Here is a 15,074-nt window from a genome sequence, read left to right as displayed (position 1 = left end):
GTAGCTCAGTGGCAGAGCACTTGTCTGGCACATGTGAGGCACTGAGTTCAATCCTTAGCACCACATAAAAATACACAAATAAAATAAAGGCATGCTGTCCATCTAAGAAATAAAATAAAAATAAATAAGTAAATTTTTTAAAAAGCAGAAAGAAAATCTAGAGGCCAGAGAGAGGGAGCAAAATAAAAGTGATAAAATTTTTAAAAGGCCAACCAAGAATTGTTTTAACCAGCAAAAATGTACTTTAGGCATGAAGGGGAAATCAAGACACTCTTTAAATGAAGGAACACTAAGAAAATTTGTTACCAGCAGACCTACTTTGCAAGAATGGCTAAAGGAAGCCAGGCATCATGGCACATACCTATAGTCCCAGCTACTAGAGACTGAGGCAGGCTTGAGGCCAATCTGGGCAAGTTAGCAAGACCTCATCTCAAAAAATAAAAAGGGCTTGGGACGTAACTCAGTGGTAAAACACCTTTGGGTTCAATCCTCAGTAACAAAAACAAATATATATATACACATACATACACACACATACACACAAACTGGACTTCAAAATTAAAATTAAAAGCGATTTACAGGGCTGTGGTTGTGGCTCAGAGGTAGAGTGTTCACCTAGCATGTGTGAGGCACTGGGTTCAATACTCAGCACCACATAAAAATAAAATAAAGGTATCATGTCCACCTACAAATAAAAAATAAATATTAAAAAAAAAGTCATGTACAAAAGACCCCATTAGGAGGGCAAAAAAAGATAATGATGAGCTACAGACTGGGAGAAAATATTTGTAAACCACATATCTGACAAAAGACTTAAGTATGAAAGTGAAGCCAGAATTAGACAGGCAGTCAGTGTAGATAGGTAAACTGAGTCAGGTCAGATCAAGGAGGCCAATTTTGAGTGAGTCTGGGAAGTTGGAGACTGTCCTCTGAGGCATCTTATCAAGAACCTGCCCCAGCTCCAACCTCTTGCCAAGGCAATCTGTCCCAGGAATTTCCGCTCCCTACAGGGAGCTATAAAGTTGTTAATGTGTCCTTGGCTACTCCATCCTGCCCTTCCCCCTTCAGCCCACCTGTTTCCCACCTTTTGGCCTTCCCACCAAGCCTTTACTGGGCCTAGTCACATATGCAGGAAGGAGAAAAGATAAGGGGGAAAAGGCAGGAGAACAAAGGAAGCCCTAGGACATATAAAAAGGGTAGAACACCTCTCCTCTTGGGATACCGGGATACCAGGATACCAGCTATGGCCCCCCTTCTCCCTCTGGGGAGGGGAGAAGTCTATGTTACCAATTTTTAAATAAACCCTGCTTCATATGCTTGCCTTGGCATGATTCTCTAATATTCAAACTTCAACATGTGGGAAGCAGAACTGTCAAAAGGAACTCTCAAAACTCAACAGTTAAAAAAAATCTAATTAGAAATGAACAAAGGATGTGGAGAGGGAGCTGGGGTTGTGCCTCAGTGGTAGAGCATTTGCCTAGCATATTTAGGCACTGGGTTCAATGATAAACATAAACAAATAAAAAGGTGTTTTGTCCATCTACAACTAGAAATTTTTTTAAAAAAGGATGTGGAGAGATATTTCACCAAAGAGGATAAAGAGATGATAAAAAAGCATATGACAAGATATTGTACATCACTAGCCATCAAAAATACACACTCATCTGATTCTTAGTCATTTCTTCTTCTGAGGAAAAGACAAATTCAGAGATCTGTTAAGTCAGAGCTGAGGGAGGTCTGGGACTATGAGACTGTATGGAAAGGAGAAATAATACAAATGGAGATAAGAGAGATAAAGTTGATCTCAGGTCTCTGGCTGGTGATAGTTCAGCTGTGTCTCTCACATCTCCCTAAAGGATCAAACTAAAAGTGTCTTCTCATAAGAAGGGGAAGCTAACAGGTCACCAGTGCAAGCCAGAGAGACCCACTTGGTTACAGCCCTAGCCTCTGTAGTGCTGACTGACCTGATCCTAAAGAAGTGGGATTGGCAGAACACTTTGCCTCTAGGGATGCCAGGATACCAACAGATTTTCTGTAAAAGGCCAGGTAGTAAATATTTTAGAATTTCCAGAACATTTGCTCTTTGACAACTATTCAACTTTGCCACTGTAGCATGAAAACAGTCACAGAGAGTATGCAAACAAATGGGTGTGGCTGTGACCCAATAAAACTTTATTGTTAGACACTGAAATTTGAATTTCATATAATTTTCAGGCTTGCTGACCCCTGATGTACAGCTTAGATAAGGAAGTTTTAAGGCAGTGTGCATACAGTAGTCATTTAATACTAGATTTACAATGCAGTGACCTTCCTTAGATCCATAAATTCTACTTCTAGAAATTTATCACCATGAAACAATCATAGTTGCACACAAAAATCTGAAAACAAAGACTGTTATCTGAGCCTAGATAATAAAAAATTTTTAAAGTTGGACACATTTAAATTTCCAATAAAGGGAAGTGACTCAAACATCTGAGGCCATCTGAAGGATAAAATACTATGCATCTGTGTCAACAATTATTATGTGGTCTTGTGATGGATGGCAAAACCAGATCTGGTTATGAAATGAAATTATAAGAATACTATCATCGGCTGGGATTTGGTAGAGGCTTGCCTAGCACGTGTGAGGCACTGGGTTCAATTCTCAGCACTGCAAATAAATAAGTAAAATAAAAGTCCATTGACAACTTAAAAAAGTATTTAAAAAACACTATCATGAAAAACTAGTGCGTGGGGAAAGGGTGAGTTCCCCTACCCTTTCTTTTAGCCCTCCTTCAGGAAACCTAAGTAAGCATAGGCCCCTACCTTTTGGGTTGTAAATAACTACCTCTAGGAATTTAACAACTCCCCATGGAAGTATAAACACCCTTATTGAGGCTTGGAGCATAAGGCTAGAGATTTATCAGAGGCCTGTGAGAAGAATCAGTTTTTCTCCTTATTGTACTCTGCTTCTACAAACATGCTTCCTACTAGAAACTCACAGCCTTCTATCATGTGGACTAGAAATTATATGGCACAGAAAGCCTATAAATGTTGTGAAAAACTGGGGATGGGGGCTCAGAATTTGGAGTTTGATCTTGTCTGGGCCCACCAGCGTAAAAAAACAAAATTCGGCCTGTATTAGATATGGAAAACAACAAACCCCAAAATAATTATACATAAGAAAAAAAGGAGTGAGAAAGTCATAAATTAGGAGCATTGATCCTTTTCCAGTACATTCTTTCCCAATGATAAAACAAACCCTGGGGAGGAGGAGTCCATCAAACCTAAAAAGGCAGTCTCTGGGAAAGGACTAAAGCATTAAATCCTTCCCTAAACAAACCCTTTCCAGATACCAACTACTGACCCCAAGCCCTCCATCTGGCCCAGTAAGATAAATCCCAGAGACTGCTGAGGCCACACTCCTTCCCATTTCGCCTAGTAAAACAGACCCCCAAAAACTGACTGCCCAAGCTGACACACTCATTAATTCACTTCTCAGGATAACCTACATATGCCCAGTCCCTTTCTTGTTCAGTGGCTCATTTTCCACAAAGAGAGTGGGTTCATCAGAACCATACTCACCACCATCAGAACCATGATTCCATTTCTGAATAAAAGAACTGAGCTGATTTGTGAAGTTTGCATCCATCCTGGTCTTTCTGCACTAATAGCTGGGAGTGGTGGTGCACACCTGTAATCCCAGCAGCTTGGGAGGCCAAGGCAGGAGGATCAAGAGTTCAAAGCCAGCCTCAGCAAAAGTGAGGCATTAAGGAACTCAGTGAGACTGTCTCTCTAAAATAATACAAAAAAGGGCTGAGGATGTGGCTCAGTAGTTAAGTGCCCCTGGATTCATTCTTCAATACCAAAAAAGTAAAAGAAAATAAACTAAGTTTGAATTCTTCCACTCTCTGAGTATCGTTTGCTGCTTCTTTTTTTTTTTTTAATTTATTATTATTATTATTTTTAGTTTTCGGCGGACACAACATCTTTGTTTGTATGTGGTGCTGAGGATCCAACCCGGGCCGCACACATGCCAGGCGAGCGCGCTACCGCTTGAGCCACCTCCCCAGCCCCGTTTGCTGCTTCTTGACTGGTCCAATTCCCACAACATTCTGGAAAGAAAGCAAATGAGGTTAAATATTAACAATTGTTGAATTTTAGAGAAGGCTCTATGGGTGTTCACTGTAAACTGTTTTGTAGGTTTCAAGTGTAAAATAAAGTTGGTATTATTATTATTATTGGAACTTGGGATTGAACCCAGGGGTGCTTTACCACTGACCTACATCTCCAGCCTTTTTTATTTTTTATTTAGAGACAGGGTCTCACTAAGTTACTTAGGGCCTTGCTAAATTGCTTAAGCTGGCTTTGAACTCCCCATGGAAGTATAAACACCCTTATTGAGGCTTGGAGCATAAGGCTAGAGATTTATGATCCTATTACCTCAGTCTCCCAAGTCGCTGGGATTATAGGTGTGCACCACTGCATCCAGCTAGTAATATCTTTAAGTTAAAAAATTGTGAAATATGTTAGTAGACTAGCAAAGACCCATCTCCCACCCATTTGAACTGTCTACAGTTCTCCTTGCCAAATAAAGATAATAAATGTTTCCTCTCTTCTCAAAGGAAAGTGATATAGATTAATTAGATAATATTTGTCTAACTACCAAGTGTTAGGAAGAACTTGACACTGGCAACACCATTTTGAAACAGCCTCCATCTTCTTGAGTCACCTCAAGGTTACTCTCGGTCTGACCTTAAACCACAGACAATAGTCTATTATCATGCAAAGAAACCCCAAACAATATTCCATCATCATACCAAGAAAGGAAAACACTTGGTTCAAGGTGGAACAGTTACCACCTCAAAAAATGGAGGTGAGGACCAAAAGAACACTTCCCTGACAGCCCCCTAGCAATGGCAGATGGGTCTCCAATAGGTCTCCTGCACAGGTTTGTCACAAATAAACCTGTTTTGCTGTTGAGCCTCTTCTGTTTCCTTCATTTGCTTCTTTTCTTACATCAAGTGTCCTTTCCAACCTAAATGTAATTTTAGCCACATGTAACATGAGATTTACAAAAAAAAGAACTAAGTCTCAATGTTTCCTTTACAATCATCTTAAGAACAAAGAAAACCTCGATTTGCTTAAGGTTTTTTTTTTTTTTTTTTTTTTGGTAGTTGTAGATGGGCAGAATGCCTTTATTTTGTTTATTTTTATGGGATGCTAAGATTCGAACCCAGTGCCTCACACAAACTAGTCACATGTTCTGTCACTGAGCTACTGCCCTAACCCTTGCTTAAGTTTTGAATACTTGAAAAACAAAAAGTCCAATAAAACCTTGCTTTTACACACTGAATGCACAAATTACCCAGGAAAATTTACTTGTCAGGGGTGAGTGCTCTAGGGCCTACCATGAGGTAGGAGGATTTGGAGGATTCTAGCCTCTGGGTTCTCTTCCAGATTCAGGCCTTGACTTGCTGGAATAGGTCCTACTGTTTCCTAAGAAGAAAAACAAACTTATGCACTCAAGTATTAAAAATGCATTCAGAAAAAAACTGACACATTTAAATAAAAACATAGGAACCAATCCTAAGTAGAACTTAGCCAATCCTCAGTGGAGGACTTCAGTGACCCTCCTTTTCCCTTATTGAGGTGATTAGACACGGCGTTTTGTCAGTCTCCAGTTGAGCCTCAGTTATCAATTGAAAGCCACAGGGCTAGAGTCATTGAAGACGAATTTCAGAAAATTTGTCTCCGTTTAAAACCTTTTAAATGTTCATATTCATTCCCGTTAATGGAGTAAAATCCAAACCTGCCGTGTAAAAAACACCAACATCCAGAACAAGAGATCACACGGCATATACGCGTTTCCTCACAGACGAGAACCATAAATAATTCTTGCCCGACTGTTTCTGAGAACTTGCTTTTAAAATTATAAACACTTCACTCCCTCGCCCTACCTAAGCCTGTGAGTTTTGCCTCCCCCAGAACCCGCCAAATCCCATTAAACTCCACCTCCACCTGCCACGCACAGTCCCTACAGGCTCCACGTGCGGATTTCGCAGTCCCCCATTGGCCTACTTATAGACACTAGTCGGTGCTCCGCAAACTCCTCTGGAGTCTTCAGTGATTTCCCCGGATTCCGTAAAACCCCGCCCCTCTCCTCTTCCCTAAGGCCTACTTCGGATAAGGAACGCCCCTCCCCACCTGGCTATTTGGTTGGCCATCACGTTTGCCACTACGTCATTCACCCGCGCCACCCGGAAGCCGCTGTTCCTACCAACATCTCTTATTGCCGGCGGCCCTAAGGTAAGGGCGGCGTTTGGGTGTCCCAGGGTAAACGAGTCCCAGAGTTGGGAGGGGCAGAAGGTGGACCCCCCCCAACATGAACCAAACGAGCCCAATCCCAACATTGAGAGGGTGGAGATAAACTATGTGTGAGGCAAAAATGAAGTGCTCAACGTGGTCTTCCCACTCCCAGGAGCCCATCATGGCGACGCCCCCTAAACGGCGGGCGTTGGAGGCCACGGGGGAGAAAGTGCTGCGCTATGAGGCCTTCATCAGTGACGTGCTGCAGCGGGACTTGAGGTGAGTGACAGCCCGGAGGCGGGACTTTTGAACTTTCCACGTGGTGGGTGGGGAGTTCAGAGTGAGTGCCAAGCCTTCGGATTGGTGGGTGAGGCGTTGGGAGCCCGGCCCTGTCACCTTTCTAGCGGGAAGTAGGGGACGACATCCGGGGTGCGATTTGGCTGGAACTGGCGTTTGTAACTGAGACTGTATCGGCGCATGCGCGGGCTCTGATGCTATTTATTGAACTAGAGCTAAGTTTCCGGAACTAGAATTCTTGGGTTCTCGTCCTGGCTTGCGTGTTTTGCCATCGTTGTGAACACTTCTACTTAACCTCATCTCTGTGCCTTATAAACTTTCCACATCTGTGAAATAAGGAAGTTTATGGAATCTTCTCATAGGGTGGTTTTGAGTTTCCAGTAGTTCACTGACGTGTCCTTATCGTCCCAGCTACTGGCGAGGCTAAGGCAAGAGAACCCTTTGAGCCCAGGAGTTTGAGACCATCCTGGACAACAGAGCCAGACCTCATCTCAAAAAAGAAAAATGTTGAGAGTACAAAAATAAAACAAATAGGCATTTTAAAAAAGGAATTAGTGTGGATGCCTGAAACACAGAGACTCAATGAGTATGAAGAGCTGTTATTGCTGTCATTAATTGAACAGGAAATAATGTTCAGAACTGGGATTGTATGATCATCCTAAAAGGGAGTGAAGATTTTTTTCTGGGATAATGGGCCATTTTGATTGGCAGGAAACATTGACAGTAGAGTGTGGTAATACTAGTAATAAATAATAGCTAACAAGTATATCGTACTTGCTATTTGGCAAGTGTTATTCTAAACACATTGTAATAAACAGTCATTCGATCCTAACAGTTCTTACGAGGTAATACTATCATCTCTGTTTTGTAAATGGACAAACTGAGTCCCAAATGGGTTTCTTCTTTGCCAAAGTTATGCAGCTAGTAAAGGATAGAGCCCAGATTCAAATCCAGGCAGTCTCACCCAGTGTTCAAAATCCTAATTTCTGAGCTAAATGCTTGTTTAGGGCATGATATGTGGTATCCCAAAAGCGAAAGAGCTTCCTATTGGTCACCATTGTATTTTCATCTTATCAGAAAGGTGCTGGATCATCGAGACAAGGTATATGAGCAGCTGGCCAAATACCTTCAACTGAGAAATGTCATTGAGCGCCTGCAGGTAAAGACTTCAGGATTGGATACCAGTTTGTGTGTTGTGGGGGAAGGAGATGGGAAGAGGGACCCCAGACCAAAACTTGTCACCTGGCCTAAAATTTGACCACTGATCCCTACCTCTTTTTCCCTGGCCCCACAGGAAGCTAAACACTCGGAGTTATATATGCAGGTGGATTTGGGCTGTAACTTCTTCGTTGACACAGTGGTGTGAGTGTGTACCCGCCCCTCTGAGCCCACAGGGTTCAGCTTACCCCTTCCTTCACGCAACAAATATGTTTTTCATATCTTCTACATACCAGACACTGTGCTAAGTTTTATATTACATAAGGATATAAGCTAGGTGTTGGGGATGTGTCAGTGAATAAAATAGGACAAGATCCCTGCCCTTCCAGAGCCTCAATTTGGGGAAGGGAGGGAATAGGAAACATCTTAAATAAACTGTGTGGTATGCTAAATAGTAATAAGTATTCCCCCCATTTCCTCTGACCTCTCTCCTCAGCCCAGATACTTCGCGCATCTACGTGGCTCTGGGTTATGGTTTTTTCTTGGAGTTAACACTCGCAGAAGCCCTCAAGTTCATTGATCGTAAGAGCTCTCTCCTCACAGAGTAAGTTCATTCCAGGAGGACAATATCTAAAAGCACCACCATTGACCAGGAGTGTAATTCAGTGGTAGAACACTTGCATACCACACATAAGGCCGTGGGTTCTATCCCCAACACCACACACAAATATACATAGTAAAAATCACCATTTTCAACACTGTTCTTCCTTTTCCATGGCTTCCTGGGATGGTACTTCCTTCCTCCTCAAAGCTGAAGCTGAGAGTGGGAATCAAAGCTCAGCCTCAGATGTAGCACATAATAAACATTCAGTAAATGGTCTTTGTATTGTTCATTCACACAGGCATTTATTGGGCATCTTCTGTATGGCAGGCTTTATGTTTGGCAGTGGGGATGCAGCAGGGAACAAGAGCAAAGAGTTCCTTAAAGGTTTACATTATAGAGAGCCTATAATATTATGCATACATACGTGCATACTTATAATTATGGTCAGATCTATAAAGTCCCAGCCTGTTAATCAGTAACAGTAAAACAAGTTACCTTTCACTTTACCTTTAGCTATTTTTCCTGCTCAATTACTATACTTTTACCACATTGACCTTCACAGTCTTCTTTTAAACATCACAAGAATGATCCCAGTCTAGGGCAAATGCAATGGATGTTGTCTCTCCAGCGGTGTTCTTCCTGTGTAGCTTCCTTTCTTTTCATTCAGGCCTTCTGTAACCTGCTTTTAAACTGGCAACTTCTGGTACTCTTTATTCCTCTCCTACTTTTTCTTTTTCCTTAGTATTTATCATCTTTTTTATTTTTTTAAATATTTTTTTAGTTGTAGATGGATACAATACCTTTATCTTATTTATTTTTATGTGATACTGAGGATTGAACCCAGTGCCTCACACATGCTAGGCAAGTGCTCCACCACTGAGCCACAACCCCAGCCCTATCACCTCTTTTTTAACTATGTAATTTCTTTCTATGTAATGTCTATCATCTCCTCCAGTTAGATTATAAATTTTATAAATGGAGAAATTTTGTCTATATCCCAGGTGACTAAAATAGTACACAGCATGGCATTGTGTTTGTTGAGTGAATTTAAAAGTATACTGGAAGAAAATTGAAGTGATGATCGAAGCAGATCTCTATGGGAACTGGTAGGGAATGTGTGGGCTCCAGGTAAATTTAGGTTTTCTGCAGGGAAGAGCAACTGGAGCATGGATGAGAGGTTTCAAATGTAGGTAGAAAAGGCCCCCCCAGAGGAAGTGACATTTGAGTCATTTGGTTCAATGAACAAGCTGGGGGCTGGTTAGGAAAGAACATTCCTAACAAAGGAGACAGTGTGCCTGGCATGCTAGAGAAACTGCAAAATGGGGTAAGCATGGCTCAGATGAAATGAGTATGGGGGGCATTGATTATTATACTTAGATTAATAACATCTTAGAAGAGTAATACTACTTGGTTTAAAATCCCTTCTTGGTTATGTTTATTCCTATATTCATTTCTTCTAGTGTTGCCTCCATTAGGGTTCAGTAATTGTTCTCTTTTCAAACTTTTCCAGGGTTTCAGTATTAGTAAACTTGGGACCTGCTGAGATTTCTAAATCTTGGTTATCAGATCAATTAGCAAATAGCCTGACCAGGGGGCTTGCTTTCATGGTCAATGCAATTCTAAACAGTTGATCTTTTAGATGAAGTCCAGTTTTTATAACAAAGCTTTCCTTCTAGGTGAGGATTCTTGAGCCTTTCAAATAGATTTTATTTTATTTTATTGTGGTGCTGGGGATTGAACCCAGGGCCTTGTGCATGTGAGGTGAGCACTCTACCAACTGAGCTATATCACCAGCCCAGATTTTAATTTTTTGAGAATCTATGTCTGTCCCCAGAATGAGTTATTTAAATTGACAGTGTCTGCCCCCTTGCCTGGTATTGTGTTTTGTTTTGTTTTCTGTACTGGAGATTAAACCCTAGGCCTCATTCATACTAGGCAAACATTCTGCCACTGAGCTACATCCCAAGGCCTTGGCTGGTCTTGATATATTGCCCTGGTTTATTAGTGTGATGAAAAAATGTGGTTGAAAGGCTGAGCACGGTGGTGCATGCCTGCAATTCCATTGATCAGGTAGAGTACAAGTTCGAGGCCAACCTGAACAACTGTCTCAAAATAAAAAGGACTGGGGATGTAGCTCAGTGGTAGAGCACCCCTAGGTTCAATCCCTAGTACTAGAAAAAAAAACACCAAGAGAAAGAAAAGTAAAACAAGTGTGATTGACTTTCATGGTACTTTATTATGATTAGTAGACCTTTCTAAAGATTTAATCTTTCTAGAAAATGGGGATTTAAGTCTGGGTAGCCCTCCTCTTTAAAATACTTGGCTACTTGGGGCACATTTCAAACTGCCAGTTCTTCCTGATTTTATTATATTTCTTTGTTTGATGAAGGGAGAGAGGTCAGGTCACTGTACATATTCTTTCCTGATTATACTTTCATAAATAGACATGTAATTATGCAGAAACAGCATTACTTTACTACATCAGTAGTAGCAGATCAAATGTTCCTTTTGTGTACAACTAGCATTTAATGAGCTTTATATTTTTCTTCCCCCACCCTGAACCCACTACCCTTTTTTTTTGGTGTTGGGGACCAAACTCAGGGTCTTACACATGCTAAACACATGCTCTACCACAGAGCCACCCAGCCATCTCCTTTCTTCTTGAGTGAACTCATAGCTTTCCATAGACAAGCTTGTATCATTATCTGATTTTGTCCTCTTTTTAAAAAAAAAATATTTATTTTTTAGTTTTAGGTAGATACAATATATTTTATTTTTATAAAATAAAATAGGATCAAACCTAAGTGCCTCACATGTGCTAGGCAAGCACTCTATCACTTGAGCCACAACCCCAGCCCCACGATTTTGTCCTCTTTTGAAGTTCAAATTGTCCCGAGGAGCAGATTAAGTTCATTGCTCTGTTCTTTGAGTACTACCTCAGATATTCATTTTTTTGTAGATGGATACAATATCTTTATTTTATTTGCTTATTTTTATGTGGTGCTCACACATGCCAGGCAAGCACTCTACCATTGAGCCACAACCCCAGACCTCCCTAAATATTCTTGAAAATATTCTTGCTCTCTAACCTAAACCTAAAAGCAACCATCTTTTGAGGACTTTAGGTCCTTTGAGTCAAGTAGTCTTTCACTTAATTCATTCAACATCCATTAGTTGCCTACTCTATGCCATATGCTGTTCTGATTCTCAGGAATATAGCAGGAAACACAACAGACCGAAATCATTGCCTTTGCATAGCCAGTGTTCTAGTGAAGGGAAACAGACAGTAAATAAGTAAATAACATTGCATGGTAGATGTTGCGGTGTTAGAGAAAGAGCATGTATAGAGATTGAAAACATTGCTTGTGATAGAGCAATTGTGATTTTAAATAAAGTGATTTCTGGGATCTGGGTTGTGAGAAAAGAATCCTTTGGCGGGGGGTACTGGGGATTGAACTCGGGGAAGCTCAACTACTGAGCCACATCCCCAGCCCTATTTTGTAATTTTCTTTTAAAGAGAGAGAGAATTTTTTTTTAATATTTATTTTTTAGTTTTCGGTGGACACAACATCTTTATTTTATTTTTATGTGGTGCTGAGGATCAAACCCAGTGCCCCGTGCATGCCAGGCAAGTGCACTACCGCTTGAGCCACATCCCCAGCCCCTATTTTGTATTTTATTTAAAGACAGGGCCTTGGGCTGGGGATATAACTCAGTTGGTAGAGTGCTTGCCTTGCATGCCCAAGGCCCTGGGTTCAATTCCCAGCACACAAAAAACAAAACAAAACAGGGCCTCACTGAGTTTCTTAGCTCCTTGCCATTGTGTGGCTGACTTTGAGCTTGTGATCTTCCTGCTTCAGCCTCCTGAGTGACTGCAATTGCAAGTGTGTGCCTCTGTGCCCAGCAAAAAGAGGAATCTTGGGGCTGGGGATGTAGCTCAGTGGTAGAGTGCTTGCCTAGTATGCAGAAGCCCTAGGTTAAACCCATCATCGAAAAGGGGAAGGGGAGGAGAATCTACATTTTTGCTGAGCACCTGGAAGGATGGAGTTGCCATTACCTGAGATGGAGAAGACAGGAAGAGCAGATTGGGAGGGCTAGGTCAGGAGTTCTGTATAGGACTTGGGATGTATGTGGTGTTTATTAAACACTGGAGTTTTTTGAAGTAGTTAAAACTCCCAGGTCAAGTTCAGGAGAGAAGTCTGGGCTGGCAATATAAATTTGGGAGATACAGGTATATAGTTGGATTCATACTATTTTTTCCAACTTAACACCCTATCTTGCTGCTCTCTGTTTTTTGCACAGAATATAGTTTCATTTATCTTTCAAACTGACTTCTATATTGACAGGTAGCTCAGCACAATAAAACCTGCATTCCTTATGCTATCATGATCCAGTGTGATCTAGTCTGTTCTTACCTCTTGGACCTTATCTTACTCTACCTCCCTTCATCATTCACTTTATTTTTAACACTGACCTCCTGGCTCCTCCTCAAAAGGCTCTTTCCTGCTTCTTGGCCTTTCTGTGGAAGAGACCCTCTTACTACTTAATTCTTACTCCATCTAACTCATTCTTCAGAAGCTGTTCCTTGACCCTTTGTATCCACTAGGATTCTTTTAGATGAGACCTGATCCAAACTGGCTTAGACAAAAAGAATTGACTAGTTTATATAACTCAACAGCCCAGGGCTAGGGTGGTTTTAGGCAACTCCAGCTTCTTAGTTGCTTAAGCCATGACCCCTTTCTCACATCTGACATCCAACACTTTGGCAAACTGCTTCGACCTTCAAAATATATCCAAATCCAATCATTTCTCATGACCTGCTGCTACTATTACTAGATCCCCCATCTCTCAACTGGAATAAACATACACACACACATACTTTTTTCCCTGTGGTACTGGAGATTGAACCCAGGGCCTCACATGTGCTAGGCAAGTGCTCTACCACAGAGCAACATCCCTAGCCCTTTTTTAAAAAATTTTGAGACAGGGTCTGGATAAGTTGCCCAGGCTTGCCTCAAACCTGTGATCCTCCTGCCTCAGTTTCCTGAGTAGCTGGGATTACAGGCAAGTACCACCATGCCCCATTTCAACTGGGCTAATGCAGTATCCTCCTCACTGGATTTCCTACTTCCATGTTAATTCTCTTTATCCTCAGTCACTTAGCTCAGCAGCCAGATGGAGCCTCTTAAACTCCAGTTAGTCTGCCTCCCTCTTCTGTTCAATCCTCCATGGTACCCATATCACTTAGCATCAGGTCTTTACCATGGCCTTGTAAGCTTTATAGAACTTGCATCCCTCATTTTCTCACCTCTAACAATCTTATTTGGCTTACTCTTTTCCAGTGCCTATGGCCCCCTGCAATACCTCAAACATATCAGTCACACTCCACCATAGTGCCTTCATAATGGCCATTGAGTCTGTGGAACACTTATCCTCTATGAAGCCACACTATTCACTTCTTCACTTACTTTATGCTTTACTCAAATGCTTCTCAGTGAAGCCATCCCTGAGTATTCTGGGATGTTTAAAATTGCAGGCCCCATCCCCTATTTCTTATCATCCCTCTCCCTCATTGTTTAAGTTTTTTCCTTGTACTTAAACCATCTGACATACCATATATATTTTATTCTATCATTTATTGTCTATCCCTTCTTAGCAAGAATTTGAGCTCCCTGAGCCCAGGATTTTTGTTCATTGTGTTTGCATCATCTCCCCAGTGCTTAAAACTGCTTGGCATGCAGTAGGTATTAAGTAGTCTTTGAAACAGTAAAGTCCAGACACAGCCAACCAAATCTCCATAGGAGCAGGTGGAGCAAAAGTTAACCAGGATGTAGATAGTTCTTGATACAATGAGGAATGTTTATCCTCATAATGATAAGTAGGGCCCAATTTGCCCTTTCTTGTTTGTTTTCTCCAGGCTCAGCAACAGCCTCACCAAGGACTCCATGAATATCAAGGCCCATATCCACATGTTGCTAGAGGTGAGAGCAGCTCACTCCACTCCCAGACTATCCCCAGATTTATTTTGAGTGGTGACCTAAAGAAGGCAAGGAGCATCTTTCCCTCTAAACTGGAGCCAAGGGAGGGGAAGTCAGAGCAAAGGTGGGGTGGGACCTGAACCCAGCCCCTGTTCAGTCTCTTCTGTCCTCTTTTGCAGGGACTTAGAGAACTACAAGGCCTGCAGAATTTCCCAGAGACTCCTCGCCAATGACTACTTCTCTCCATCCTCCAACATTAAAGAGCCTGAATGCCTTTGAGTCACATGGCCCTTCTTTTTCCCTTAACCCCTGCTGGTTGCCAAGGTGACCTTTGTGTAGAGCACTAAGTTACTGGGAGACCCAGTGGTCCAGTTTCAGTGTGAAACCTCTAAAGCACCCTGAAAGTCCTACTGTAGTATTTGCCACTTGATTCTATGCTCTTCCCTCCTTTCTCAGCTTGGTAACCTGGACCCTCCCCTCACCCTTCATTCCTTTTCCAGGACACCACCCTTTGAACTGCCATAGAGAATGGGCCTATTCAGCCTCTTCCTCCTTGTCCTAAGGTTTATCCTTCTCCTGTACCCCAGCAGTTCCTCCAGTACCCTAAATAACACCCCGTGCCCTTCTTAGCTCAACCTTGGCCTCACCCCTGCTTCTAAATGGATCCAGCTCCACCAGTAGGCACAGATCCCACCCTCCTTAGTCCAGCCCCTAATCTAGGTTAGGTCCAGCTAACACCCCCCCCGCCC

General features: G+C 41.9%; 2 protein-coding genes across 3 annotated transcripts in view; one reads left to right on the top strand and one right to left on the bottom strand.

Moving 5' to 3' along the window:
- The window catches only part of Znf81 (zinc finger protein 81), a 112,762-nt gene extending 108,855 nt beyond the window's left edge, over positions 1 to 3,907 (bottom strand). The window contains exon 1 of the mRNA XM_048796464.1: positions 3,565 to 3,907. Within this exon, the coding sequence (XP_048652421.1) occupies positions 3,565 to 3,631 (67 nt within the window). The 5' untranslated portion in view covers positions 3,632 to 3,907. The remainder of the gene's footprint in view (positions 1 to 3,564) is intronic.
- Positions 3,908 to 6,132: 2,225 nt separating this feature from the next.
- Uxt (ubiquitously expressed prefoldin like chaperone) lies at positions 6,133 to 14,604 on the top strand. 2 transcript variants are annotated; one of them, XM_048796467.1, is made up of 7 exons: positions 6,133 to 6,288; positions 6,461 to 6,567; positions 7,663 to 7,744; positions 7,880 to 7,947; positions 8,240 to 8,347; positions 14,230 to 14,328; positions 14,505 to 14,604. In XM_048796467.1, exons 2-6 carry the CDS (start codon positions 6,470 to 6,472, stop codon positions 14,294 to 14,296), a joined length of 423 nt encoding a protein of 140 aa, XP_048652424.1. In that variant the 5' UTR covers positions 6,133 to 6,288; positions 6,461 to 6,469; the 3' UTR covers positions 14,297 to 14,328; positions 14,505 to 14,604. The 2 variants fall into 2 exon arrangements, with proteins under 2 accessions (XP_048652424.1, XP_015343647.1); XM_015488161.2 differs by having other exon boundaries at positions 6,134 to 6,288; positions 14,265 to 14,328.
- The last annotated feature ends 470 nt before the right edge of the window (positions 14,605 to 15,074 follow it).

The sequence above is a fragment of the Marmota marmota genome, unplaced genomic scaffold (genome assembly GCF_001458135.2).
Source record: "Marmota marmota marmota unplaced genomic scaffold, marMar, whole genome shotgun sequence".
Taxonomy (NCBI): domain Eukaryota; kingdom Metazoa; phylum Chordata; class Mammalia; order Rodentia; family Sciuridae; genus Marmota; species Marmota marmota.
Note: the sequence above shows the minus strand (reverse complement) of the source record. Positions and strands in the feature narration are given on the sequence as shown.